General features: G+C 42.9%; 1 protein-coding gene across 1 annotated transcript in view; it reads right to left on the bottom strand.

Moving 5' to 3' along the window:
* Positions 1 to 26,613, bottom strand: part of CCDC73 (coiled-coil domain containing 73) — a 2,033,683-nt gene that overhangs the window by 1,031,478 nt on the left and 975,592 nt on the right. The window contains exon 7 of the mRNA XM_078682465.1: positions 13,484 to 13,522. Within this exon, the coding sequence (XP_078538591.1) occupies positions 13,484 to 13,522 (39 nt within the window). The remainder of the gene's footprint in view (positions 1 to 13,483; positions 13,523 to 26,613) is intronic.

The raw sequence follows: 26,613 nt of genomic DNA on the forward strand, positions 1-26,613 counted from the left end.
AATATTTCTCAAATACCAGCGCGTCCCTTAATTTCAATGACCAATGAGGTTTTGACTTACAAGCAGCGCTAACCAATGATTGCACGGCTTTTCTGTGACAAGAGTCTCACTCTCTACACTCACCCCTCCTTTACAATTTTCTCATGGTTACACACCTGCTGCTTCTACCAATCCCAGCGAGGCTCTATATGACGTCAGTGCAGCACCCGCGACTGACTCCATCCTTTGCAAGGTAATACAACAATTCAATTTTTTTCAATAATTCAATTATACATTTCATTAATTAACAACATGAAAACATTCGCTACTGTGCCTAATTGACTAAATTCAAAGAAAAGATCATTTATTTCACAAGTAAACCTTTTTCCGTTTACCCTTCATACACTGCGAGTAAAACAACCTTCCGCTTACTCTTCACTAAAGCATAAAGAACCTGTTACTCCTCCAGACTTACCCTTTCTAGGTGATATAAGACCAAAGTTTCACCAGCGAACTCCTTTGCTACCAATCACTCTCACCTTTATATCAGAAGATAATCCCTAACTAGTGCTTCGAGTTTTACCTAACTTTCTGCACCTATTTCATCAAGGCCAGTAACCTCACTGCAGTGTGGCTTCCATTCACCACCCGCTATTCAATATCCCGGGATTTCCAAACAACAAATAACAACACACACAGGTTTTGGTTAATACATGAAAATCAATAATCAATAATCGATACACAACTAACTACCTATTTTTTTTTACAAAACCCTAACCATAGCTCTGCTACCAGAAAAGTATACTGATAGCGCGCGGGACCACTAGCTCAATTTACCATACTCACCTGGGCCCATAAAACATTCACACTTTGAACCAGTAGTCCTGCTTTTTATTACTAACCGCCTATCAGTACTTTGAGTCCTTTTAGGACCTATGTCTGCAAACCATGACTTACCAATCCTTGTCACCTTTGCTAGAAGTCCTAGGGATCGAAAAGGGTGTTAGAATAAATAAGCAGTATTTGAACAATTTTACCTTTCCTGTAATAACCCCAGACTCTGGAAACTTTTTAAATGCTTTATCTATGGAAGTTTAGGTGAGTCTTCATCCAAATTACAGAGACCATAAATTTCATAAGTAAAAATATGATTAATAAGATATAAAGTTTTCAAGAAATCACAGTAACACCTTTAGACATTGGTAAGTGGGAACGGTGAGAAAGGGAAATAGCACCAGGACATACCACATGGATTATATTTACTTAGAACGGTGCAAGGACCAATCCTGGCCACGGGCTGGGGCAAAAGACAAGGATCCCGACTAATCAGGTGCCCACGGGACAAGACAGGTGCAGTTCACAGTTAAGGACATGTGACCTCCGCTAAGCGTTTATGCCAGCATCACACCCCTCTCTAGCAAAATTTGGGTACCCCGACTGGGTAATTGATAATTTCCCACCACCCCTCGATTCTTCAGACAGAGTGCTCCGCCAGCACCTCTGCTCTTGATCTCCTATAGCATACGTTGGGTCAGTGACAGGTCAGCTACTCGGACAAGTCGGACAATTTCTCTATCTAAACCTACCTTAGTTATACCATTTCCAGGGCAATGTACCAACCCTAAATTTTGCAAATCTATGTGTTACCCTTCAGTGATTGGTCAGGAAGACGAGGAGAGGTCATCACACCAGACCATGATGAGATCATTTTACATTTACTTGTATTGATCAAGTTCCCGCCCATAATTTATTTTCTCACGATTTTATTCCACCCAGCAATATTGGTACACAATTTGAATACATTGTATTTGATACAGTTTGTTTGCTTCCTCTCTTGAGGTCAAATGAGCAGGTTCCCAGAAACATCGTGGGTAAGAAGAGTGTTGGCAGCTGTTCAATGACAGTAGCTTCATGATTTTCAGGGATTCTCTGCGCAGGCGCAGGTTTTTCAATATGGAGTTTTGTGTCACTTTCAGGCCCAAATACGAGCTGATAATAAAGTCAAAGAGAAACACATTAGAATACAAAAATAAATGAATGCACTGTATACCACTTATTTCTACTCTAGCCCCATTATTTTGTTTATACTATAGCATTAATAGTTAAGCAGAACGAACAAAGTTTAGTACAAGCAGCAGCATATGCATTAGTATGAGTAAGCATGAAGCAGCCATCTTGGCACTAGTGCGAAGAAGCAAGAAATTCCCACCAAAGCACAGATACGTCACACCATGTAGATGTGGCCGACACATGCGCAAAAGAGTTCCCGCGTTTTCGGCGGTCATTTTAAGACATTCGGGCTATGGTTAGTAAAAGCACATAGGTAAGCTTCCCCTAGATACTAAATATGTTGTATACTGCAAATATAAATAAACAAAACATGTTGATTAATTAATTAGAGCTTATTTCGAGAGGAATGAGTCCAAGCAAGTTTCTGTACATATGAAACCTTGTTCCATCAACAGCATTTTTTTATGTAAATATGTGTGTAATATGCATATGGAACACGCTAAAAGAAATCAGATACCATTACTTGTTTATTTTTGACTTTTGTTGAATTCCTTTGTTTTGCATTTGGTTTAGTGGCGCAGCAAGGCTCATTGCATATCCAGCTGCAGGCAAGGATATGGCATGCATCCCCCCCAGTTCTGTAGCAAAAAGCAGAAATAAGCAGGGTGCAGTGGACCCTGTTGCCACTGCATCTGCTGCACAAGTGACATCTACTACCCTGAGTTTGTGCATATGAAGTGACCCATGGAAACATATAGTACACGCTGAGGAATCAATTAATCCAACTACAAACCTCACATCGGGATAGAGGTCCATCTCAGGTTAGATTGTGTAGGCCCCGACTTCCATGCAGCAGCCATCCCAAAGACATTTCAGATTATGCACAGCAAACCTACCTCTTAAGTAGCAATGGCCTTCCAGGCTAAAGCCTCGGGTGAGAATATCTATCGCCAGATTACAGAGAGCTTGGAGGTTCATGTCCCTAACAGGTGAGCTATATTACATTATTTATTTATTTATTTATTTATTTATTGAAGTTTTGTATAGCGCTAGCTGGACCCGGGGGTATCAGAGCGCTTCACAGCAAATAGAGAAATGCAATCAAGGCAATAAGCAAATAATACAAGAATCGGACACGATAGGATGGGAATAAAGCCTGTACACCAACAAAACAACAGCAATAATAACGTAATAAGAGACGGAGTTCGGGGGTGAATCGGTTAGATTTGAGTACCGTAGAGGAATCGGATTTCTGCTGTTGCGAGATGGGCTTCTCTTTAAGCACCGGAGCGTTCAAGGAAGAGGGCTTTGAGTAGCGTTTTGAATTGTGGGAAGGAGGCGGTCGTTCTGATATGTGGGGGGATGGAGTTCCAAATCCTGGGAGCGTTCCCCGCAAAGGATTTATTAGAGGTCTTGCGTTTCTGTGATTTCAATGGGATGAGCAGGAGTGTGTTGGAGCTTCTGAGGTTCCTGGATTGTCCAGCCCTTTTGAGTTTAGAAGCCAGGTATTCAGGTTTGCCTGTGTGCAAGGCTTTATGTGTGAGGCAGGCTGTGCGGAAGTTAGCTCGTTGGTCAATCGGAAGCCATTTGAGTTCTTTGAGCGCCGGGGAGATGTGGTCAAATTTCCTTGTTCCTGTAATCATTCTTGCGGCAGCGTTGAGGGTGGAGTTGAGGGGACCCAGGTGTGACTTGGCTGTTCCAGTCAGTACAGCAATGCCATAGTCAATTCTTGAGAGCACGAGTGCCTGGGTGGCATGTTTCAGATCTTTGGGGGGGAGGAAGGGTTTAATTTTGTAGAGAAGTTTCAAGTTCATGAACGCGCTTTTGGCGGTTTTAGAGATATGCTTCTTCATGTCCAGTTTGGAGTCGAGAGTGATTCCTAGTGATTTTGCTGAGTCCGTTGGAGTAAGAGAGACATTGAGGGCATTTAAGGCTTTGAGCCATTCCACTATTTGTGGGTTTTCATCTTTGTTCGAGATTAAGAGAACTTCCGTTTTATCTTCGTTCAGTTTGATGTTGTCGGCACTGGCGTCACGCATTTCTGCCATTTGTATGGCCTTGCAGCATGCTTCCCCGCCAAAGGTGATTTCCAAATAATCAAAGGCCCTCTAACTGATCAGTTGCAGATGTCTGGTATCTTTTTTTATCAGGTCTGTCTAACGAAGGTTGAGCACTTTCATGTGATGGTTTAATGAAAGATCTCTGCAGACATACTGTGTCTGGGCTTGCATGGATTCTTCGTGGTATGTGATTTGTGGCTGGGTGAGCGGCCGTAGGGACTTTGTTTTTTTTTAATTCAATATCTGTGCATTTTCTGTGCTGAGCAGGGCAGGGTGCAGGCGTATCTCTAATGTGGTTTGTTGTCTCTGTAAGTGATGTTTGGATGGGGAACGAAATCTACAGTTGAGAGTGTTGCTATCTCAAAGATATAGCTTTGGTGCATGCTTAATAAACACAGATCTTTCCCTCTCAAAGGCTTTTTAGCATTCACAGACAGGGATATCACAAAGATGAACAAGCATTTGCAATGCAATAGGACTCGCATTTGCGAGATTTTAAGCTATTGGCATTGTAAATGACAATGCCCTTCATTTATATGTTTTCAAACCCAACACATAGATAAAAGGTTGCCATTTACAATGCCAATAGCTCAAACTCTCGCAAATTTGAAACCTATTGCATTGCAAATGCTTGTTTAGGCGTTTGTGCCCTAAAACAACAGTTTTTTGGGAAGAGTTCCTCAGCAACATTAGGGGGGGGGTATAGGATATCCTCTGAAGACAAGCCATGTGATCATAATCATGGGTCTCAAACCTGTGGAAATTGCAGGCCTCTCTAAGACGGACTTGGAGAATAAATACCAAAATGATACTAGCTGCAAACAACTTTTGGCACTGTAATGGAAGTCTACGATCATCCCTTTGATACAGGAAACGGTGGGTAAGCTCTGGACATTGATTGCCATGGAGAAACTGACATGGGGGCTTGTTGATATAGACAACAAATTTGATGTACAATGACACTCTTGTAGGTTAATAATTGAGCAGGGAGATGGTACGGCTGTCCTGGTAAACAACCATTACAACGCAACTTTTACAACGGACTACTTTTACAACGCAACTTTTACAACGCAGGATCCATTACAACGAAATACCATTACAACACATTTTTTTACAACGCATATACCTTTACAACGCATGCCATTACAACGTAAGTATTGGTAAGTATATAATTATAGTAAAATATAATAGTATTATAGTAAAAATGTTATAGGTTTGGGTTTTTGGGTAAAGGGGTATTTTTAGGGTTCAGGGCTAGGTTTGGGTTTTTGGGTAAAGGGATATTTTTAGGGTTCAGGGCTAGGTTTGGGTTTTTGGGTAAAGGGGTATTTTTAGGGTTCAGGGCTAGGTATGGGTTTTTGGGTACAGGGGTATTTTTAGGGTTCAGGGCTAGGTTTGGGTTTTTGGGTAAAGGGGTATTTTTAGGGTTCAGGGCTAGGTTTGGGTTTTTGGGTAAAGGGGTATTTTTAGGGTTCAGGGCTAGGTTTGGGTTTTTGGGTAAAGGGGTATTTTTAGGGTTCAGGGCTAGGTTTGGGTTTTTGGGTAAAGGGGTATTTTTAGGGTTCAGGGCTAGGTTTGGGTTTTGGGGTACAGTGGTACAGGGTAAAATAAATTAAAATTAAAATTAAAATAAATTATATTAATTTTAATTAAAGGGTACAGGGTAAAAATAAATTAAAATTAAAATTAAATTAAAATAAATTATATTAATTTTAATTAATTACATTTAAAAAAATATATTATATACTTACCAATACTTAAGTTGTAATGGGATGCGTTGTAAAGGTATATGCGATGTAAAAAAATGCGTTGTAATGGTACTTCGTTGTAATGGATCCTGCGTTGTAAAAATTGCGTGGTAAAGGTATGCGTTGTAAAAGTATGCGTGGTAACGTCATACATCCGGCTGTCCTAGATCCTTGAGGTCACTTCGACTTTCAGTCTAGCGGGATAGATCTTTACGTGTGTTTTGTGCTCCTATATGAGAATGCATAAGTATATAATTCCTCTGCAATGCCACTGTTGTGTATACTCTGGTGACCAATCTACCTGCTTAGTTGTTCTAATGGGGGAATAGGCTTTGAGTGGATGGTGAAGAGGTACTTTTCTTGCATTACGGAAAATGTAATAGCATTTCTTTGGAAAAAAATGCATACACAACTGTTGCTTCAGGGCATCACAAGGAAACTGTGTTGACCATATCCATGCATGGTATTTAAGGACTACTCCAGAGCACCTGAAACTGGCTACATCATGTACCATGTTTAATCCCATCCACATTAGGCATCTGTCATCTGATACAACAGATTAGGAACAGCAAGTGCCTCCATATACCACAGGACTTTGTTCTACCATTTAAGAAAATTGCTTCCCTGGATTTGTTCACCTCAAGCTTCCAGAAAAAGGATATTTCTGGGTTTTATTTCTTGTAAAACTCAATTGTATGTATTTGTTTATGATTTTCAATGGTGCTGCTCTTCCTGGAAAGACATCAGTGCATTGTAATGGTAACATAGGCATGAAAAGACGTTACTGCATAGAGTCTTGATTAGAAAAATAACGATCACTTGATCAGCTATTATGAGAGTCTAGATCAGGGAAGTAATTTTAACTGGGTTGATATATGGGAAAGTAGGAGATCGTTGAAGGGTAGCCAGAAGAGTTGAGTTTTTAGCAGCTTCTTGAGGAAGAGGCATTTCAGGTGTCCTGTGGGAGAGTGGGAGGAAGTGCCACATACTGGTTGTGGTTCCCCTAAAATACTGTTATTGTGCTGGCAAAGTTTTAAGATTGGTAATTTCTATGCGGAGAGTGCCTTGGCACTAACTGACAGTGATGCCATGCAAGGAAGGCTGCCAAGGTGCACAGCACTATAAGTCAAACAACTGATTGTTTTGGTTCTATTCTGGCAACAATTGATAGCTGATGTAATTACATTAACACCGGAGAAACATGGTAACGTTTTCTCTTCATAATAATTAGATTTGTGCCATGGAAAAAAACCTTAAGCTTGCAAATTCCACTTATTCCTGCCTTCTTTGAGGAAGGCACCACCCATCTATACTCAATCATTTCCGCACTAGAAGCACACAACATTTTGATGGTGGTGCACTACTGTTTGGAGGATGAAGTCCATTCTGCGGACTCTGGTACAGTGACCGGTCCGAGCATATGATAATGCCCCAGCATTGCCAGCTTGTGAGTCTGCCCGTTCTTCAACGCGGACATTTTCAAATGGCGGCAATCGTCTCCCAGAGAAGTTTCAACCAGCAAAGGTTTGCTGCTCTCTCCCCAATACCACAACGAAAATCCTAGGCGGGGGGGGCGCCACTCTGTGCATTCAGCATGCAACACCAACAGAAAAGTGCCAGCTATCAGTGGAGCACCTGAACAAGAGGCGTGCCGGGAAATGCAGAGCCGACCACTGCATTTAACATACACCACCAGTCCCGCCTCTTCCTGAAAGAACGGGTCCGACACATGCATTAAAATTTCTCCAGGTAAGATTTTATTGCCACCATCTGGAGGACACAAAGTATCAAAAACACCTGGCAGACGCGTTTCGGCGTTTGCCTTATTCATTGCCAGCTTTGTGTTTTTCTTATGTTGAATTCTGCGTGGGCCATAGCCTGCTAGTTGTACTCCCATTGGAGCTTGGTTGTTCCAATTGGAGGCACTGCTCTTGCCACCTCCGTTGCAGTGTTCGCTATGCTTGCTGGTAATTGTAGTCCCCACGCTGGCATGTCATCCTTAGGGTTCCCACAGCTTGTGCAAGCAGACAGTCCCATTCTGCGGACTCTGGTACAGTGACCGGTCCAAGCATATGATAATGCCCCAGCATTGCCAGCTTGTGAGTCCCCCCGCTCTTCACCGTGGAAATTTTCAAATGGCGGCAATCGTCTCCCAGAGAAGTTTCAACCAGGAAAGGTTTGCTGCTCTCTCCCCAATACCACAACAAAAGTCCTGGGTGGGGGGGCGCCACTGTGTGCATTCAGCACGCAACACCATATATATGTATATCCAAACTCCAAGCCCCCAAATGAGGAAAGTAAGGAAGCGGCACACCGGGAGACTGCACAATATCTTTATTGTTCACAAATATGACGTGTTTCGGCGTATAGCCGTTATCGATTTGGGGGCTTGGAGTTTGGGTATTGTTTGGATAAATTCAACGGCTGCTGTCACCGTGAGCTGGCACCGACACCGTTAGAGGGGAGCTACAGAGTACAACATTCTTTGGAATATATATGTGTATATATATACACATACATATATACACATATATATATATACATATATGCAGACACACAATTTTTTTATTGTTAATCAACTTATATTTAATTTTTATAAAGAGTCGTTGGTTCTCCGAATAGGTTTGTGGACCCCAGGTTAAAACCCACTGATTAATAAAAACAAAGTCAAGATGTCATATAGGATCTCAACTCAGGGCCTGCAATTTATTGGAGTGAATCTCGATGCAAACACTTCAAGAACATAACCTGTCAACTGACCAAACACACTAGGCAGTAGGAGTCCTTGAAAACTGCTCACGTAGATGCGTAGTATTGGAGATTAGGTCAGTGGAGAATAAAGAACAGCATAGCAAATGGCTATGCTTGCAGAGCCGGACAGTTCCATAGCACTGCACCATCCACAGTAGGACCCATCTTAGTTACGATGCCGTAGGAAATGGTTCCGACCCGTTCCTACGGCATTGTTATCTCCTGTTTGGATTAATTTCAGAATGATCCATTTTGATGTAGTCGGTCGGAAATTAATCCAAACAGGATTTCCAAATGGCTTACGATGGGCTCTTTCCGCCCGAGGGATTATGATGGCAGATTCCTACAGCCTTTCTGTGCCAGCCTTTCCGACACAGAAAGGCTGTGGGAATCCGACTTTGGGGGCCCCCAGCAGGGCACCCATAGGTGCAAAGTCTCCGGATGGTGTCCCCCAGTTGATCCCAGGACCCAATGCCAGGCACTTTGAGGTGCCTGCCACAGGGTGCAGGGATGAACTGCACCTCAGCACTTTACAGAGCATGCATTCTGGTTATAATGCATGCTCGCATTGTAAAGAATAGGATTGCGACCAAACAGTGTTCTGTCGCATCCTACTTGCTGGGTTGGGACCGACGACAGGAGGTCGGTCTATCCCAGTTCCCAAACAATGTCGCGGACTCAGATCCGTCCGACATCGTAATCGGGCCCTTAGTGGGGACTCGTCAGGGTCAGTCGAGGAGAAGGGATATAGAACACTGATAATGTGCAGTAGCAAGCTGTCTGGCAAGATTGATTATTACGACTACTTCACTTACTATAGTTGTATTGTTGTTACATTTATATGAAAAACACTACAGGACTGGGGTCAGAGCTATGTTCTACCTGCACACTCTTCCACTGTATTTAGTCTATTGTCAAATAATCAAAAACCTGTGCGTATAGGTTGAGGGAGTGACCCTTAAACACCCTCTAAATAGTGATGCAAACCATCACATTCAATGAGAAGAAACACAGTAACCCGCACAAGGGAAATTATACACAAGTTGTAATTTTTGCCAAATAATGCAACAGTATTTTTCAGACATATATCATAAGCACTTTCTGATAAAAGGTGAAGTCCAAATCTTGAAGGTTGTGTTATGAGTCTTTTTATTCAAGAAAAACAGAAGTTAAAAAAAATTGCTAGCTGCCAAGGCGTTTCGTCACCACCGTGACTTCTTCATCCGTGAATGTCCGATTGATGTAATAACCAACCCTCTATGATCAAGATTGTGGAGCTGCTCCTCTTCCTTTGAGGGATGAGGGGGAGCGAAGATACCAGGGAGATGGATTTCCCTATATGGAAGGACCAATTTGTCTGGGAAGAAAGGTGCGTATGGCTGCTGGATGCAAAAGGCCTGGAGCTGGCTCATTTTCCCAGCATAGGTGTTCACAATGAGGATCACTGCTTTAATTAAAGCAGGTGTAGGCAGCAGCTGGGCATTGTGGCATTGGCTCATATCAAGTAGGTGAGTACCAAATTGAGGTCCCACTGCACCATCTCCAAAGGTGTTGGCCTAAACATGTGGATTAGCCTCTTCAAGAAATGCATTACAACAGGTGAATTGAAAAGGGATGGCTGATCAGGCAATTGTAGAAGGCAAAAAGACCCAAAAGATAACCCTTAACTGATGCCAGGGCACAGACTTGCTGTGTTAGTGAGAGACATAACAATAAAATGGCAGACATCTCTGCCTTAATGACTGAATGCCATAGTTGAAAAACCAGACAACAAATTTCTCCCAATTTGCTGCATTTACTGTTTTGGTAAAAGGACACCTAACTGCCAGGATAACACCAACTACTTGGGAAGGAAGATCGAAATCCAGTAACTGTCACTGTTCAATCTCCACATATGAAGGTATAGGTTGTGCAAGCTTGGGTGCACAACCCGGCCCTGCTGCTGCAAGAGAAGATACTCCAAAAGGGGCAGCCTAATTGGAGAATATATGCTCATGGCCAGAAGCTCCGGGTACCACACTCTCCTCCCTCAGTCCAGAGCTACTACAATGAATTAGGCACAGTCTTCCCCAATATTCTGGGGCCTAGTGTTAGAGGCAGAAAGAAGTAGTGGAGGCAGAAAGAAGTAGCGGAGGCCCAAACCCCAGTTAAGGTGGAAGGAGACTTCGAGGGAGAACCACCTTCAAAACTCTAATGTACAAAAGTTTGGACTCTGTGCGTTCTCTGCAGCACTGAATAGATCAAACCAAGGTTCTCCCCATTGTTGGAAGATACACAAGCCACCTCCAAGTACAATTGTCATTCGTGATCTGCTAAGCAACATCATATGATTTCATCCACACTGTTGTTTCAAGATTCTGAAAGCTCCTAGGATATCAGTGCGATGCCCGGAGCATTCAGCCACTTCCTTAGATGTTGAGCCTTCTAGCACAGTACCTTTGACCCACGCCGCCCTGTTTGCTTTAGTATCACATGGCGGTCTCCTTGCCTGTGAGAACCTGTACCTGTTTTCCCCTGATGGTCGGAAGGAACACCTTCAGGTCTCTGCTGGAGACCAGAGTCCTTTGATCTTGGCCTCCCCAATACAGCAACCTAGTATCCATCACAACCGTTTAGTTCTGGGTGGGGTAGGGAGAGGCATCTCCCACCGATCCAATTGTGGTCAAGTAGCCACCACTGCAGGTCTTTCACAGTCTCCTCTGACACCTGGATGGAATTCAAAAGGCCCCCCTGTGGCTGAGCCCACAGAGTTCAGATCTCACTGCAGAACCTGCATGTGCCAACTGGCGTGGTCCACGAGCAGAATGCAGGAGGCCAAGAATTCTCAGACCTACTTTCAATGAGACCCAGGTCAACGGTTGGAACAACAGTATCATAGCCTGAATGTCCTGGGCTTATAGAGGCACGGGGAAGTATCGGAAGAGCACTGTACCCAGCATGGATCTGATGAAGAGGAGCCATTGTGAAGAAATCAGGTGTGACTTTTGCATGTTTACGGATAAGCCCAATGATGTCAACATCTCATCTACTGTCTGTAGGTCGTTTGTGACTGTTTAAGGCAAACCTACCTTCAGCAACCAGTCACTGAAGTATGAGAATGATGGTATCCCCAATTTCTGCAGCTAGGCTGCAACCAACACCATTGCCTATGTGAACACCTGAGGTGTACAGGTAAGGCCAAAGGAGAGCACAAAGAATTGAAAGTTCTCTTGGCCTACCTGAACCCACCGGTAATGCCTGTGGGAGGACGGGGATGTGGAAATATGTGTTTATTCATTTTGAACTTTTCCTTCTAAAGGAAGAAGTTCTGAGGGTACCAAGAATAACAGGATTAACAGGTAGTCCTAATCTCTGATGCTGGCATCCTCTAAATGGCTCCTTTAGCCAAGAGAGCTTAGATTTCTCCTCCCAGTATGGTAAAGTGGTCCTCGGAGAGGTGTTCTGGTGTTTGTGGCATACCTGGGGGATGTGACAGGAAGAATAGGGAGTAACAGTGTTCCACAAATTTGAGCACCCATTGATCAGATGTGATGCATCAAAAAGATAGTTCAACATTTTTTACATGGGGATCATACAGTGAAAAACAGGTGGCTATTCTATTCATTTGAGTAAAGAAATATACTAAACTAACAAGGGGACTAACCAAACGCCTGAAAGTTTAGCCCTGTTTAGTTTTTCTAGATGCTTATGGTAGAATGCAGTTTGGTCTAGATGATTATGGAAGAATGCAGTTCAGTCTAGATGCTTATGGCAGAATGCAGTTCGGTAAGATGGTGCTACTGATTTTCTTGCTATAAATTAATCAGCAATTGTAGCACAACCAGTATCCTTACAGAGACTGCTTTGAGATGGATTCACATAGGAAATCCGCAAGAAATGGTCTGTTTACAAGAGTTTACTTACTGTTGTTAATATTCACAAAGATTCCATACTATCCAACACCTTCCCTAACTGAGGCTGTCTGGTTACCTACATTTTAAAAATATACTTTCCTTCTTTCTTCACTTTCGCTCTGCCATTTTCAGATTGTTGTTGCAAAAATGGATGGAATTTGCATCGCAAGCACTTGTAACACCATGCACGGATTTTTGCAGATCTGGCAGTGAATGCATACTGCTTCAAAAAAGAATCAGAAGAAATCATTACTTAGTTTAAAAATCCTAGCTTTCAAACGTGGAAATCTTAATTGAGGCCTTAATGAATAATATTGCTAATGTGATGGATCTTGGAATGTTGGATACATTTTTCTACCTTACTATTTTTACAATGTGCTACTTTTCCTGACGCTTTCTAAAGAAGGATAAGCCTGATATTCCATTCAAGTGTTTATTTCTATCATGAATATCACTTGATGGAAAAATTACTTACTTATAATTCTAGTTCTCTGATCTTGGGTATCTTCACTGAAATCATAAACTCCTCTAGATCCTCCCATGCTGCGGCTTTAGGGCGCCATCAAAACACACTGAAGCAACTGCCAGTAAAATATCAGATGGGATGTGCTGTTGTCCTCAAAGCAGCACTGTCAAATGTCAGCGCACCAAATCTACTACTTATCTGTATCCATGTACTATACAGATTCCGATACTTAAGGGCTAGCAAAGATAATGTTACACTGTTTTACTTTAGAGCACTTTTAAGTTTTGATTGGCATTCTTTAAACAGAAAAAAACGAAAATCAGCAGTCTTAGCTTAGAATGCGGCATTGTGTTTAAAAATACCAAATACATAAATAAGACATTTATTTGATAAAAAACTGTTTAGGTAACTTGAATAGGGGTTTGACAGTTCTAATAGTTATTACTACAAATGAAGATTCCATGATGAAGAAGAGCATTATAGGTCATCATTGTGGTGTTTGTCACAGATGAGTGATACCATTAAAAACTCATTATGATGGATTCGTAAAATAATAGATTTTATCAACATATTTACCATTTCATTCAACTTCTTCTGCAAGGTGTATTTGGAGATCTAAAAAAGACAAAATGCTTGATTCAGACAAGTGGTTTACTATGTTTTAATGTGTTATAAAGTTAGATTATTTTGAATGATAGAGACTTTGATGAAGAGATTTTCTTGTAGAAGTAAAACGGTTCTCGAAACAGCTGTAAATGGGTTGCGGTTAAACCAGGAAGTCTTTTAAGAACTCTCTGCAAGCACATCCACCACATCTCTCAAGACACATCATTTTTGGAGAAATGGTCTATTGCCTACACGCACACAGACAGACATACGCATATAATACATAGGCAGCAAAAACATGAAGCCAAACTTAATTAGCTATGTCCACGATTTAATGATTAGTAAGCATTACATAATAAATATTATCAGTGGATATATATACTTAATAGTCAAGTACTTCTGACACTCCAGTCTTGAAATCAGTCTTTTCTGAGGTGTGGCGCAAAGAACCATTTAAGAGAAAACACTTTATAAGTGATCACTCAAGTTCAAGTTCAAGTTCAAGTTCAAAGAAACTTTCTTCGGTTCTCAGATATAATAACCATAACAGCTATATATGTATCAGCAATAGTTAATAAAATCACATAAAACCATAATACAGATTAATGCATAAATACTGAAACCGAATCAGAGTATAATACAATATATAAAAAAAATAATAATGAAGCCATTTATCCCATGTCAATAATTCATGTAACGGTAATAAAATGGGCAACACGAAGAATTCTATATACAAATGTCGCAAAGGGGACGGTAAAATAAAATCATGAACTTGAAATTATCACTCAGCATTTAACACCAGTGTTTTTCAAAGAAAAAATCAAGTCTTTGTCAGCCACGTAGGGTACTAAATAGCACCGCTTTGTACTTCTTATTTTAACTAACTACTTTTTAATACGCATGCTTCACATATTATTTCGCGTTTTCCCTTCAATTAAACGATAAAACAAAAGGATATAGCTATATTTAACACATTAATTCTAATTTCAAAGAATTGCTTCAAATTCAAAAATATGCATCATTAAGTCAATTAGTCATCAAAATAGTGAGCTATGCAATGCACTCCTTGCGTTTTTAGCGCCGGATACTCCCTATCTAATACCTGCTCCCCAGTGGAAGTTCATAGAATCAAGACAGAGAGGAATAAACGCGATTTGCCCAGGATCACACAATGGTGTCGGCGCAGGAAATCACGTTTAAAACCCTAGACCCGGATTGCTTAAACTGCAACAGACAAAGGTATGAGAGCACGTTATATGTGCATTAATGCACAAACAGTGCATCCTCAGCACAAATGACAACCCAGTTTACGGTAATCACCACAGATACGCCAGAGCCGCGTGACCCGTCAGCCAGCTTTTATCTGGAGCAATCTAGAAGAGGGGGGGCCCTGCCCTGTCACTCAAACAAAACCGCCGTGCAGCTGGGAGGGGTATTTATTCTCTACACGCAGTGTTTCCCAAACTGGGGTCCGCGGACCCCCAGGGGTCCGTGACACATTCCGAGGGGGTCCACAGGCAACTGTTTTAAAAGCACAGAAAGTTTGTTGTATAATTAGCAGCTTTCCAGCAACAATACAAGTGTCAAGATAAAGCCAGTGATTACTGTACCTGCTGGAGCGTGAGGAGAGTTTTGTTTAGTGGCAGCTTTGACTTAACTAATGTAGCACAGAGGGTTAATGTGCCTACTGCAAAGAACGTGTAACATGCATTTTAAAAAGCAGCATTTTATGTGCATAGGTTCGTGGTTACTGCTTTTGTCACAGAGATTCTTTTGTTACTGTGCACTTCATAAGTGACAATCGTAATGTAGCAGAGGGACCTATAAACTGTCATCAAAGTGCTGCTTCCAAACTGCATGGTACCAGTTAGTAACTTTTGTTTTTTCAAAGTTATTCATTATCTTGATACTGCTAAAAATATTTATTTGGGTGGAAATACATTTTTAATGTTAAAGTCAGTGCTAGCCACTGTGTTATGTTCTGAATCCTGAGTTTGTGCTTTTCCAGACCAAGCACTCTTTAAACATTTTATATACACACTGATTTACATGCACGATTCAATGTCTCTATATGTGTGTGATGTAAAGTGCTCTGACATCCTACAATGGTATGAGAGATGCTATAAAATAAATAAAATATATGTGACAGAGGGGCTATTACTTCAATATAAAATACTAAGGGCCAGATGAACGATCTGTTTTTATATGCGTGAACGGGTTCGTGAACCCGCTTTCACATGCAAAAACGTATTGGGCTATGTACATTGCCTATTTCGCGAGTCGCAATTTGCTTGCAACTCGCTAAACAGGTTGTGCAACTTGGGAGATGCGCCACGTTGTAAAGCCCTGCACCAGAAGGAGGCGTTCCGGCGCAGGAACGCCTACTAAAAGTGGCTGAGTGAAATCTACAAGATTTCACTCAGTCACTTTGGGGCCCATGCTGAGTCAAAACCCTGCGCCTGCTTGAAGCAGGCGTAAGGATTGACGCAGCATTAACAAGATTCGGCCCCCCAGAGCACTGCTGGAGCTGTGTCGCACTTGCGACGCCACTCCAGCAATGCGCCACCTTTACGGCACAGATACGTCATGCATCTCTGCTTTTTTGCCCCATGAGGCGCAGCATTGTAAATGCGGCGCATCAATGGTGGTGGAGACATGGCACTCAATAAGTGGCGCATCCCTGCTGATATGCATGGATGCGTCACTTATTGTAAATCTGCCCCTAAGTACTTTGAGTATTTGTTTTATGTGCACACGTTTGTATTTTTTTCGAATTACTGTTTTCATATTTGAAATTTAACTCATACAAATTGCTTGGGGGTCCCCGGCTTCCAGTGGTGACTCAATGGGGGTCCTCAGGAGTCAAACGTTTGGGAACCACTGCTCTACAGTACAGGCCAGTAATGAAGAGTGCACAGATACTGCCATTTCCACAGCAAACACTTGAATGTAATTATGTGAGGCGAGGCACAGCCTGACATCCAAGGGCAATGCGCTTCAAGTGTGTGGAAAAACAGATTAACATTTTTTCTCACGGAAACAACCGCTGCGTGAATTTACCAAACAATGCTTTTTGGAACAGCACAAATGTTTAACTAAAGATAGACTCACACATACTCTCATTACAGCCCAGAAAACGAATGTTTCTACAATAATTTTATGTAAGAAGCATCACCGTCTAACTGACGAAAAAAGACAAGGCAATACATTAATAAAAATGCATATTACTCGCTGAAATTGGTGCCAAGGCCGAAGGTGTCTGCGTGTTGCAGGGAGGCCACGGGTCCGTGGCGTAACGAAAGTTTAAGGGCACCCCTGCAATGTCCACGGAGGTGCCCCGCTCTGTATTTTAATCGGAGCGCTCAGGCCTGAGTATCCTTGCAAGTGGGTCCGCTGCAGCTGGGGGAGGCCGCACCACGGGGGATGCGGGGGCATGTGTTACACCCCTGCCACAAGTCATACGAAGTCCTAAAGATGGACAACTAGAAAGAATCCCATACGGAAGAGAGGCAATCGCACACTGTGCCAGGAGCTGAACGCGGTCTGATGTATGTATGTATAAATTGTTTTGTAACGCGCTCTGTTACTTGGGAGTATCCTGGCGCGATGGAAAAAAGCGGGGGAGAGCAGCAAGGAGCGACTTATGTCACACTTATAAACAGATGGGTTTTAAGATTTTTCTTAAACTGGGCTACGCCTTGACTAGAACGCAGATGCAAGGGGAGGGCGTTCCAGGCACAGGCCCCTACAACAGCAATAGACTGACCACCCAGCCTGGCTCGCCTAAACCGAGGAAGGGTCATTTTTAACAGCGAGGATGGCCTAAGGGCTCTTGTAGGGACATAGAGAGTGAATCTCTTCTTCAGATAGGCCGGACCTTGGTCATGAGTGGCTCTAAATGCAAGCACCAATGATTTGAAAAGGATGCGTTGCGGTACTGGGAGCCAATGAAGACCAGACATATGAGACCGGACGCTCTTCCATCTCGGAACATTACAGAGGAGACGGACAGCGGCATTCTGAATGACTGACAACCGCTTAACCAAGTAAGCGGGAATGCCGCTAAACAGGGCGTTCGCATAATCTAGTCTTGCTAAAATAAGTGCTCGGGCAACAGTCTCCCTAGCCTCTCTAGAAAGCAGTGGAAAAAATTTTCTAAGCATTCTTAAAGTAGCAAAGCATGTCCCAGATACTTTCTTTATGTGGTCCTCAAATCTTAGATCCTCTCCAAACCAGATCCCAAGATTTTTTGCCGGGCCACCCATCACCTTGGGACAGGGAATATTCGGGGGCCACAGTGAGTTCTTGAAACTGGGAGGGAAGGAGCCATAAAAGAGGACCTCCGATTTATCCTCATTGCATTTTCGCTGGGCCAAGGTTAGCCAGCGAAAAACTGAGGACAGGCAAAGCTGAACCGTTGCCGTGTCTAAGTGATCATCTGGCCAAGTGAAGAGTAGCTGCGTATCATCAGCATACCCTATAATTTTAGCCCCGTACTGTTCTGCTAAATAAACCAAGGGGGTGATGTATATGTTGAACAGTAGGGGGCTAAGGGTTGATCCCTGTGGTACCCCAGTAAGAAGTGGTTTAGGCTCAGAGGAGAAAGGTGGCATCCAAACCTGTTGTGTCCTGCCAGAAAGAAATGAGGACAGCCAGGCTAGGACATTGCCACCAATGCCAATTGTAGATAACCTGGCAATGAGGAGTGCGTGAGGGACAGTGTCGAAGGCGGCAGAGAGATCCAATAAAATCAGGACCGCTCTGCCGCCCCCATCCAAACACTCCCGGATAGACTCCGTCAACTCTACCAGCGCCGTCTCCGTGCTATAGGCCGCCCTAAAGCCTGACTGGGCTGGGTGCAGAGCATTCGAAGTCTCGACAAACCTTTCCAATTGGCGAAAAACCACTTTCTCACATATTTTCGCCAGTGCGGGCAAAAGGGAGATGGGGCGATAGTTGCCTGGGACAGTAGCATCGAGGCCAGGTTTTTTCAGAAGCGGCAGAAGCTTTGCCTGCTTCCATTTACCAGGGACCTCTGCCAAAGAAAGAGAACGATTCACTATCTGGGTGACATCCCTACAGACAATGCTGGCCACATCCGCAAGTACACGGGCAGGGCAAGGGTCTGAGGGAGAACCAGATTTGAGGGACTGGAGAAGGAGCAAAATATCACACTCTGCGGCCGGTAAAAAGTTAGTGAGCTGCTGAATTCCACCATGGCAAGGCCCGATAGAGGGGCCATCCCCTAAACTTTCAGCCGGTAACGCAGAGAGCAAATCCTGCTGAATCTTTGCTATTTTGTCTATAAAAAAGTTAGACAAATCTTTGCACCATTCTGCCGAAGACGGGAGAATGGCGACTTCAGCCACTGGGGATACAAAACTTTTAACAATTGAGAAAATTTCTCTACTGTTGTTTTCCGCTTTGGCGATTCTCCCTGCATAATAAGTCCCTTTAGCAGTTTTGATGGCGGCATAGTAATTTTTTTGGGCTACCCGCAGGGCAGCCTTTGCGTCAAAACTATATCCCCGCCTCCAAACTCGCTCTAACTTTTTACAGCCCAATTTTAGCTCCCTCAGCCCAGGCGAGAACCAGGGCTGAGAGGGGCTGTGCCGCACCCTAAATACAGTGGCGTGTTTAGTGGATGCATTCACCGCCTGCAGCACCCTTCCATTAAAAACATCAACCGCCTTTTCTAGCTCGGGGGTGGGCTTCATACAATTTTTTAATAGCTCCTGGCCGAACATATCCAGGTTGATCCTCTGGGGGTGGCCAGCGGGTAGTACCTGGGCAGGTCTGCCTACATTATCCACCTCCCATGAGAATCTAACGAGATCATGATCCGACCAGGTGACCTTTTCAACGCCTAATACCTTGATAGGAAAGTTAGAGCACACCAAGTCCAAGAGATGGCCTCCGGCATGAGTAGGAGAGGTCACCCATTGCTTAAGCTGTGTCAAATCAAAAACTTCCCCCAGTCAGCGCGTTTCCGCAGATTCAGTGTCATCTACGTGAATATTAAAATCACCGACCAGAAGAAATTTTGGAAAACTCAGGGCCCTTGGCACTATACATTCCTCCAAAGTTTCTATAAAGTGACTAACATAGCCTGGAGGTCTATAGATCAGGGACCCTCCTAAAGTAAAGTGGGGACTGATAGTGAGAGAAAAATGGAGAACTTCACCGCCAGCCCCTACCGCTAGTTGCTCAGTGGAAAAATGCCATTCTTCCTTAAAGATCACCGCTACACCTCCCCCTCTCCCTGATGGACAACCAAAATGAACAATGAGTGAACTCGCCTAGGAGGGAACCAAGTGCCCAAAGGAGGACAATGCACTAATAACAAGCCAGCATTTCTGAATGCCACAGATAACAACCAATGGCAATCGGTGGGTGTGCCAAAAGCCCACAGAAGATATACACAAGGTCTTGCAGACAGCCCAAGCAGTGATGAGGCTCGACCTAAAAAGTGACATTTCCCAGTTTAACTCCCACCTAACTCTTTGCTCCATAATACACAAAAGCTGTTGGACTGAATTATACCAACACGGAACGAAATGAGAACTTTCAAGGAAGTGCCTTGTTTTCTGTGGTAGAAATCCATTCAGCAGTTTTCAAGAACTTAGCGTTAAAAATGATTTCAGTCTGGGCATGAAGAAGTTAAATCATAGAGCTATTTAGACACCTGGAAAGGTATATTTTTGATTTGACTATAATAATGCTGGCGCTATGTGCCAAATTTTCAAGAAATTTGGCAGATGCTTAGCATATTTAGCATACTCGGTATTTCTTTAAACATGTGCACATCTTGCACGCGGGGGCAATGTTAACACGCATTTAAAATGCAATAGGTCTCACATTTGTGAGAGTTAGAGCTCTTGGAGTTGTAAATGGTAATGTCTTTTACCCATGTGTTTTGGTTTGGAGTGGATGCATGGGGTGTGGAGTCAAAATATGTGGGTTGGATTGGAATTGTTAGTTGTGGAATTGTGTGGTGTGAAGTGGATTTGTGTAGTGGAATTTTGTGGCATGCTGTGCAGTGGAATTATGTGGATAGTAATTATGTGGTATTGAGTGTACTGGAAGTATGTAGAGTGGGATTGGTTATCATGGAGTGGAATTACGTGGAATTTTTTTGTGTTGTGGAGTAGTATTTAGTGGAGTTTACTTATGATGTGTGTTGTTGAATTTTGTGGCATGATGTGGAATTCTGTGGTGTGGATTGTATGTAAATGGTGTGTTGTGTAAATGTGTTGTTGAATTGAATTAGGTGGTTTGTTGCTGAATTATGTTGTGCGGAAAGGAAATTAGTAGAGTTGAATTTTGTGGCGTGGAAGTGAGCGGCGTTGAGTGAAATTATGCTCAATGGTATTATGTGGCATGGTGTGGAGTGTATTTGTGTGGATTGTGTTACCAAGTTTAAAAATGGTGAACCATAATTACAAAGAAAAGCGGCCTTTCATTACACCCAAATTCACAAAATTAAAACACGTCCTTCCTCCAAAGATTTTTGGAATGGCACAAACGTCTCTTCAATTTCAGACCCAAGCAAGGAGGAGCTGCAAACAAAACACAACTGTTGATTATGAGCAGGGAAAAAAGAAAATAGTTCCAAGACCAAACACTTCAACATAGAAAATAACGGGTGTGGGTGGCTACCTAGAAGGCAAATATTTGCACGCGCACATAATTACACTTTCATGTTACTCATTTTGCCCAACCTCGGCATAAACAACTTATGGGCAGTTTCCAGGCCAGCCACACAGATGCAAAAGTGCTGAGTTAGGAGAATGAGAAACAGGGGCAGAATCTCTGATCCCTGGCTAAGCCATCTTAAAAGTGTGGCATGGAGCAGAACAGAAGGAACTCAGAACACAAACTTGAATTGAAATGGTAATACACAGTCACATGTTGTTTGCTGTATGGTAAGTATTACTAGAAACAGTTTATAGTTAGTGGCTTGCCTGGTCTTTCCCCAAACACCCTTTGATTTGTTCTGAATTGTAAAAATGCGAAGGAACTTGTGACATGCATATAACACAGTGTGGTTAATCTTTAAAACATATCTTATCCATGTCAGTTTACTTTGGGAACAAGCAGCTTGCAATACTGAAAAGCCCAGACAGAGCCCTTAATTGATGCACATTTGTTTACCACTGGACTTCAAAGTAGGGAGAATAAGTATATGAGATGCGGAGCAGTTAGCGCCATGTGTGCAGTAGAAGCAATCAGCGCCCAGGTGTTATTCCTGGCTCAGAAGACATAATCAGTGGTGACGAATGGTTGTGGAGGGGAAGAGTTTAGAAGAGTAGGAGGGGGTTGAGACTGTGGAACTGAGAACTGGTGGCAGAGTGAGTGGGGTTAGGAGAAGAAAGTTGCAAATGGAACCAGATTTATGGGCAGTCTTCCATTGGGAGGAAGCTGTGAGCCAAGGAGGGTGTTTGCAATTTAGCGAAATCCACCGCAGCAGACTAACAAGAATCGAAGACAGCCTGTGGGATAAAGGCACTGAGATGGAAAAAGGCTCTTCAAGTGTGAAAGGCAAAATGTGGCCTGAAGGGAAATGAGGGGGAACCAAAGAACCTCTGCAAAAGGAGCCGGTGAAGGTAAAAAAAAACTGAAGCAGTACAATTACAATTACACTTCAAAGAACTTTATTTGGTTTAAGTTGCAAACCATAACAGTTACACATACTACTACATCAAAAGGTAAAGGACATTATTTTTTTTTAAAAAGTATCAGCAACAATATCCAATCAATAATTGATTTAGGGCATTAAAAGAGAAATCGTTACAGTTCATGAGCAACAAAAAGCGACAGTGCATTAATAAGATGATGTCCATAGCAGCATACAGTTAATAAATAAGTACTAACATTTTTGAAGAGAATTCATCACAAGTCCATACACTTCCTAGACTTAACAATTGATTTTAAAAATTCCACGATAAAAAATAGGCAATCCTCCTTCAATAATTGTAGATACATCATAGCTGGTCGGACCTGCCCAAAATTGAGTTTTTTTAAAAGAGGGACCAGATAGCGTTTGCAAGGGAATTCATACAATTGACATAAAAACATAAAATGCAGCATATCTTGCGGAGACTTTCCGTCGCAGCCACAGGGAGCTGCCACTTTATTATTAATAAAACATTTTGGTCTTACAATAAGTAATGAAACAGGTTCATGTGAAACCTACTTAATAGGAATTTCTCGTACGTAGACAATGTACCCAAGAGATATGGCTCTGCCCTCAGGGTTGTTTTCAACATGATATATGTCCGTACGCTAAGCTTCTGTAGCTCCTTAGCTTCCCTGGTCAGTTTCCTTTCTAATAGAAAGGCCGTTTAAATTGCCTCCACATCTCCCTTCTTAATATGTTCAGGGTTTACGTATAACTCACCCCGCCCTAAACTTGCGAGATTTTTCATAATATAATTCAGCCACGGCACTGCGGTCGAATTATCCAAGGACATACAGTCTTTTAGAATCAGGTGAGTCAGGGGGATATCAGGGTTCAACCACGTTTTTAACCAACCAGTCAGTGGACGCAAGGAGACTTCATCACTGACAAACTGGATCCCCAGTTCCTCATGGACAACTAAGTTTGATGTGCCCCGTGGGACACACAATACACGTTTCAAGAAATCGTTCTCCGCAATTTCTAGGCAGTCTCCAACTTTATAACCCCATATTTTGCTGCCATAGGATGCTGTGGCCAAGGATTTAGCCTTATAAACTTGCAGAATGGCTCCAGTAGGCTTTTTTTCCCAGTTTGGAAGCAAAATTTAAAATAGCTGTGTTCACCCTCGCAAAATCTCCTTTCTTTTTCAGTATATGGGGGCCCCATTTAAGCTTGTTGTCAAAAAGGACCCCTAAATAAGAAAACATATTAGTGAGGGGGATTTTTGAATCTCCAACCTTGAATCAGAAGATCTTTTTTGGAGGCTGCCCGACATGCATAACATAGGATTTAGTATTATTTATTGTCAAGTCCCTGTCTGACATAAATGCAGAGAAGGCAGTTAAAAGTGCTTGTAGTCCCCTTTCCGTCTGGATATGAGGACGGCATCGTTCGCATAAAACAGGACAGGTATCCCACGCCGATCTACTCTGGGGCAATCAGCCCCCAACCCCCTCAGAACGCTATCTAGTTCATTGATATAAAAATTAAACAAAAAGCGAGCCAAAATGCATCCTTGTCGGACTCCCTTTTTAATATTAAAATCCCTTGTGACACTCAGGTCCTGGGAAAACCTGACATTTGCTTTTGTGGACCTGTGTAGATCCTCTAGGAAGTCTACAACACCATTTTCTACTCCCATTGCCAGAGCATATTTCTGTTGACACAGTCAAAAGATGAAGACAAGTCCATGAAGGCAAGGTGAATAGTCTCCGGGAGAGCCACAGTGTACTTACTCAAAATTAGAAAAAGATTAATACACTGGGTAATGGTAGATCGTCCCCTACAGAACCCATACTGGACATTGGACAAAATCTTATTGTCCTCTGCCCATGATGAGAGTCTCTGCAGGAGGACCCTCCCCACCACTTTCCCCACAGAATCTAAAAGTGATATGGGTCTATAACAATGGGGACTACTTGTGTCACCTTTTTTTAAAAACGGGGACTATCATGGATGTTGCCCAGGTCTGAGGACAGCTATGTTGTACTGCAGCATTAAAAACAGACTCCAGTATTGGTGCCCAAAAAGAGGGGTCTGACTTAAAAAGATCTGGGGGAATGCCATCAGGGCCGGGAGCTTAGCCAGCGGTTAGACCGCAGATGCCTTCCAGTATTTCCTCCCTCCCAAATCTTATATCCACTACCTTGGGGCCAGATGGTATCTTATCATTCTGCTCGGGGGAACAGTAAAACATTTGCTCATAATGAGCTTCCCATTCCTCCTTAGTTATATAGCATTCAAGGCCGCCCCCCACCTCCTGATCAATAGGGTTTTTTTTAGCACACTGCAGAACTTCGAGCTATTGCTAAGGGCTTCAGGGTCCAGTAACTCCCCCCATGCTTCATCCATGTACAGACCCACTCAGAGACTCATGCACCTACTTAAATACCCGTTTATAGACTTGTGCACAGTCTAATACGCTCTTAGAGACTCTTATACCCACTCACAGACCCACTGAGATACTCATGCACCCACTTACAGACTCACTCAGAGAGTCACACACACATGTACAGACCCGCTCAGAGACTCATGCACACACTGACAGACCCACTCACATATACACGTATGTACTCACAGATCCATGGAGGCACTCACACCCACTGACAGACCCACTGACAGACCCACTGAGACACTCATAGATTCACTCAGATACTTATACACCCACTGACACACCCATACAGTCACTCACACACTCAGTCACAGAACCTCTTAAATACTTATGCACTCAGTCATTCACTCATAATGTCAGAGGCTCACACAGCCACTCACACTCACTCAGATATACACACACCCACTCACCCACTCAAAAGACGTACGCATCCACTCACAGACCCACTCAGACACTTGCCCTCCCATGTCCCCATTCATTCACCCGCTCAGAGACTCATGCTCTCACTCACAAACCCATTGATACTCATACTCCCACTCACAGATCCACTGACTCATACACCCAATCACAGATGAACTCAGATACTCACACTAATACAGTCACTCACACACTCACTCACAAACCTACTCAGATTTATGCACCCAGTCACTGATACACTCAGAGACTTAAGCACCCACTCACATTCCCACTCGGAGACCCATGTACCCACTCACAGAACCACTCAGACACTCACGCTTTCAGTTATTGACCCACTGAGAGACTCATGCACACACTCACAGACCCACTCTGACACTCATGTAACCACCCACTGACCTAGTCAGAAATCCACTTAGACATTCATGTACCGACTCTCAGATCCAGTCAGACAGCCATTTACTTACTTACAAATGCACAAAGGCACTCATGCAACTACTCATAGATTGACTGAGAGACTCATGCAACCAATCACAGACCCATTGAGACACTGATTCATATAGTCATAGATGTACTGAGACAGTCACGCACTTTGTTACAGAACCATTGATAGACTGATGCACCATTTCACAGATCCACTCAAACACTTGTACAATGAAAGAGATATTACTGATACAGTGATGCACGCAGTCACAGATTCCACTGAATGAGTTATACTCTGTGTTATAGACATTAAGGGAGTTATATATGCCATTATAGAATATTTTGTATAGTAATGTGTTCAGTGTATTGGTTATAATTTATTTAGCTATTATAAGTTTTGTATGTGGTGGTGTCTATTGAATGTATGCTTTTGTTTTGTCATTTCGCAATGTATTTGCGGTGATCGCGGCTATGATATCATTGCAGTGCCAGGCATCATCGCGAAAATGGAAAATCAGTTTAAAAGATTGTTTTTATACAAACTCCCTATAAAAGGACATTATAATTAGGAAATAGATTTTTTTTTTAAACCTCGAAATTCACTGAAAAAAACAAAGGTTACAGGGACATTAGGCTGACATTTCACCCGTACAAAATCAGAGACATTCAGCAGTTATAGTTACCTGAGCTACCTATAACTCATACCCCCGCACTGCTAATGACTTCTGTTAGTGGTTCAGTTAGTGGCTCTATGGATGAGTTGAGTTGATGGCAAAGACCCCCCCCCACCATCTGATTTGTGGTGGCCGGCAGAGATGGGTCAAGCCCCCTCGCCTAGCCATTCAGCAAGAAATCTAGGTGTGCGATGGGACGATAAGTTGTCCTTTGTTTCACACATACAGCAAGTTGCTGGCTGCTGTATGAGCAAGTTGAGGAATTTACGTAAGATCCTTCGACTTCTACCAGTTAGCTGCCGAACAACTATAATCCACGCCACAGTTACATCTAGGCTGGATTACGCTAACGGTCTGTATCTGGGCCTACCAAAGTACCTTATACAGCAACTACAACTTGTCCAAAATGCGGCTGCGAGACTTTTAATGAGGATTCCGTTCAAGCACTCAGTCTCTCCGTACCTCCTTTCCCTTCATTGGTTACCAGTTGCCAGTAGAATAAAATTCAAAGCACTTA

The sequence above is a fragment of the Lissotriton helveticus genome, chromosome 3_1, assembly GCF_964261635.1.
Source record: "Lissotriton helveticus chromosome 3_1, aLisHel1.1, whole genome shotgun sequence".
Lineage (NCBI taxonomy): Eukaryota > Metazoa > Chordata > Amphibia > Caudata > Salamandridae > Lissotriton > Lissotriton helveticus.